Source organism: Tasmannia lanceolata, unplaced genomic scaffold (genome assembly GCF_043159265.1).
Source record: "Tasmannia lanceolata isolate RefF3 unplaced genomic scaffold, GAP_Taslan_0.1 ptg000008l, whole genome shotgun sequence".
Lineage (NCBI taxonomy): Eukaryota > Viridiplantae > Streptophyta > Magnoliopsida > Canellales > Winteraceae > Tasmannia > Tasmannia lanceolata.
In genome coordinates, this window is record NW_027518685.1 from 35,468,513 (window position 1) to 35,472,500 (window position 3,988).

General features: G+C 41.7%; 1 protein-coding gene across 2 annotated transcripts in view; it reads right to left on the reverse strand.

Moving 5' to 3' along the window:
- Positions 1-1,597: 1,597 nt before the first annotated feature.
- The window catches only part of LOC143883601 (cytochrome P450 89A2-like), a 40,162-nt gene continuing 37,771 nt past the window's right edge, over positions 1,598-3,988 (reverse strand). Inside the window, exons 1-2 of one of the 2 annotated variants that reach the window (XM_077386945.1) lie at positions 3,241-3,419; positions 1,598-2,320 (exon numbers count right to left, since the gene is read on the reverse strand). In XM_077386945.1, the coding sequence (XP_077243060.1) occupies positions 1,728-2,320; positions 3,241-3,361 (714 nt within the window). In that variant the 5' untranslated portion in view covers positions 3,362-3,419 and the 3' untranslated portion in view covers positions 1,598-1,727. Of the gene's footprint in view, positions 2,321-3,240; positions 3,420-3,988 lie in introns of those variants that run through there. The other variant, XR_013252438.1, reaches the window with a different exon arrangement.

Below are 3,988 nucleotides of genomic sequence, written 5' to 3' on the forward strand. Positions count from 1 at the left end.
GGTGGGTCCCTGAATATAGCAATATGCATTTTCCTTTTCACTCATTAAAAGAAGGAGAGAGTAATGACACTCATCCCCTTGCTTGATATTTCAATACCCTTATTGCTATTTCTTCCCTCTTCTTGTCAACAATATCAACGTGAGAAATAAATAGTAGGGTCTTACTTTTGTAAAATAAAAAACAATTATGACACATGGTCTTTTTTTAGGCAAGTGTCTAAAAAAAACTGCTTGGAAATCTCCATCCTACGGTTGGAAAGTGAGGGTAATAGGAGAGAGAGAGTAACCCCACTAAAGACCAAAATTTAACCTTCATCTCTTAATAATGGCACTCCTTTTGAATTTTCAGCCACCATGTAAGAACGTCATGCGTGGCTAACCATCATGGTGGGTGCAAATTGATATCGGCACCACCATAACCAAATTCCAAGGTGTAACTCAATTTAGAAAACTAGTGGGCCCCATATGAATTCATTTTAGAGTGCTGACACTCTTTTGTGGTCATGAACACGATTAATAAATGTGTGTGTGTAATAATGAGAAGATGTGGACATGTGTGGTATTAGTTATCGCAAGACATTTTTGTTGAAAAATGTCTTGCGTGGTGCATGCGACGACTGTTGATCTTTGATCTCGGCACCGAATTCCACTGCGGCGCCTGCATGCGCATACCCTCCTCGCGCAACTATAAATACAAGAAAAGGGTGTAGAGAAAAAACATAAGTGCAAATAGAGAGGAAAGCACAAACACGAGCAGTGCAGAGGGAGAGTGAGAGAGAAACACAATTCTCTCTGACAGCTGTGTAACCCGGCAAATTCCGAGAGAAAACTTTATTTTTTCGCAATAGTATTTGAGCCTATAATTCCGCAATAGTACAAAATGTAATGTCCTGTTTTTAGCATCTAAACAAACCCTAGTAGACCTTTCGTGGGGAAAGTGTAATGTCCTACAAACCTGATGCTTCAAGGGGAAGCTATTTTTTTCCATGTCTTTCATTTTTCTTTTGAAAACTTTGCAGGAAAACACAAACAAAATGCTGAGGGAGTATCATTTCTCTGAATTAAACACGCTTGTCTACATTAAAATCCACATCACAATTTGGCATTTGCTAGGCAATTTTCCTTGGAGCAATTTCACGGCTCCCTTTTTCTCTTTTTTGATGGGCAAGCTGGGGTTAGGCCGGACCTCGACCAGAAATTTAAACAGAAGAGACATTCCAATCTAGATCGCGGCTTACTTTTGCAGGAGAGAACAGCTAGCTAAGATGTATTAAATGATAAAGAAAAAATCTGCTAAAAAGTGAGCATGTATGGTTGTTCTTTCCTGCAAAAGTGAGGCGTGAAATGAATTTCCGCGAAATTGCCTACAAATCCCTCACTATTTTTATATTATTTATTGTACGGCTAATGTTGCCACTACCATGTTTTGATAATTGCACTAACTAGGATATTACTGTTCCCAAAAAGATCTTACAAGCCAATTTAAAAAGAAAAGACAAGCTAAGTTGGTTCAATTATTAAATCAGGGTAGTGCAAATATAAGCAACCTATTTATTATTGCTAATTACTTGAGACTTACAATGTAGTCACCTTTGGGCAAAATAAACTAACTTTTATAGCCTTATTTAGTAACATAAGAAAAAACAAAGTGGACCCAATACACGCTTTTGATTTGGTTGATGCACCCACCTCGCATCAATAAAGACAACCTCTTTGGATATTATCTCTCACTTCCTCCTCCTTGGAACTAAGATAGCTCGGAAAGGATTCTTGATGGACCGGGTTAATGCAAATGTCTCAGCAAAGTCGACCACTTCTCCATCAGCAGCTTTCCACTCGAATTCTCTCACCATATTCGCTGCAAAGTATTCTAAATGAAGTATGGAAAGACTCACTGCAGGGCAAATCCTCCTCCTCGCTCCAAAAGGCATCATTTTTGTCTCCCTGCTCCCCGTAATATCCACCTTTTCCCCCTCGAGGAATCTCTCCCGCCGAAACTCCAAAGGATCTTTCCACACGTCCCCATCTAATCCGGCATCCTTCACCGAGAAAAGCACCGTAGTTCCTTTTGGTATCACGTACCCGGCTATAGAAACATCCTCCGAAACCGCATGAGGAACCAAAAAGTGCCCCGGTGGGTGCCGTCGTAGTCCTTCCATGACGACCGCCTTTATATAAGGCATCCTTTGCAAATCCTCCTCTCTAACTATGTCTTCTTCTTCTCTAACAACCCCCTTGATCTCTTCCCACATCTTCCTCTGAACCTCCGGGTACTTCACCATGTTCGCCATGAACCAATGAAGTGTATTCACCGTCGTACCTGTTGAAGTATAAATGATTAAATAATACCAACTCTAACAGCCTAAGCTGTCGGAGTATTTGGTTGTTTCACATGGTGTCAGAACTATTGCTTCATGGCAGTTCTTCTCTTGCCGTAAAGGAAAAAAATCACCCCTTTAATTTATAGCCCGCCAATGAACAAGTAGCCTTCTCTACCTATCCTTGAATTAAGGGTACGCGAAGAGTCTTGGGTTCAAAACCCAACAGCTCCTTGATATCAAAAATCCACATATACGACCAACCTAGAAAACAGGGTCCACGTGGGGGGGAGTGCTGAAATATAAATGATTAAATAACACTAACTCTAACACCTTATGCTTTTGGAGTAATTTGTTGCAGTGTTTAAAAAAGCGGATTTGACGTGGAACGCGGCCAAGAAAAATCCTTGTTGACTCGGCACGGACGCGGCCAAGAACGCGGTTAACACGGTTGACAATGTCATAACTCGGGAGAGTCAAAGGAGTTTATTGACTCTGTAAGGCAAAAAGCGGAACGCGGATGTGATGAAACGCGGAATGCGTCCGAGGTAAAAAGGAGTCGACTCGGGCGAGTTCCTTGCCGAGTCAAGGAGTTTTTAAACACTGATTTGTTGTGATATTAAAAATCCAAATGTACGACAAAAAGGGCAACCACGCGTGAGGGGGAGTGTTGAAGTATAAATAATTAAATAACACCAACTCGCTTAAGCTTTTGGAGTAGTTGGTTGTTTCACATGGTACCAGAGCTATTGCCACAGCGCAGGTCCTGGGTTCAAAACCCAACATCTCATTGACATTAAAAACCCACTTGTACGGCGAATCCAAAAAAAGGGCCACACGTGAGGGGCAGTGTTGAAGTATAAATGATCGAATAAACTCTTAACAGCTTAAGCTTTTGGAGTCATTGGTTGTTTTGCATTACCTGCCCCTGCGGTATGAAGCTCCATGGAAAGGGTCACCAACTCTCCATCATTGAGCTTTCTTCCCCCTTCCTCCGGAATTTCAAGAGCCAGAAGGGAGTCAACGTAACAGAAAGGGGCCATAATTGGCCTGGAAAATAGGGAGGTAAGTCTCCGGGTGGAAGTTTTTGCTTAGACATATAAGGGTCCCGATGATGGGTAGACTAAATGGGCCTGGTGGAAGAAGCTGCTTCTGCTTATGGGATAGGAGGACAGCGAGGTATGAGGACAATAAGAAGGAAAGGCAGATGAGGAACCACATCTCCACAGGAGAAATAATGGTTTTCCTAGAGATATGTGAGTAACCACGGAGGGTGGACGAAAAGGGCCTTTCTTCTTTTTCTTCTTTATTGTTGCTTCTTGGGCAATTTGGTGCTGTTTAAGCAGTTGATGTTGATTTGTGATTCCACCTGAGCAGGAATTGTTGAAAATTTTAACTGACTAGACAATATTTTCTTATTTTGAATGGCAATGAATTAAATAAATAGAAGAAGCAAACACTGGACGATATGGATCAAAGGCTTCCAACTCCGCCCTAGATGCACCCTCCCAAACAAGCCGATCAGCCTCGCTATCAGACGATACTAACTGACTATACTGATCAGACAGTTAGTATCGTCTCATCAATGGGACTTGTGTTTACTCGTCCAGGCCACGACTAACCAATAAAATGTGTTAACTCGCTATCACAAGGCGGACAGAAAAGTTTAA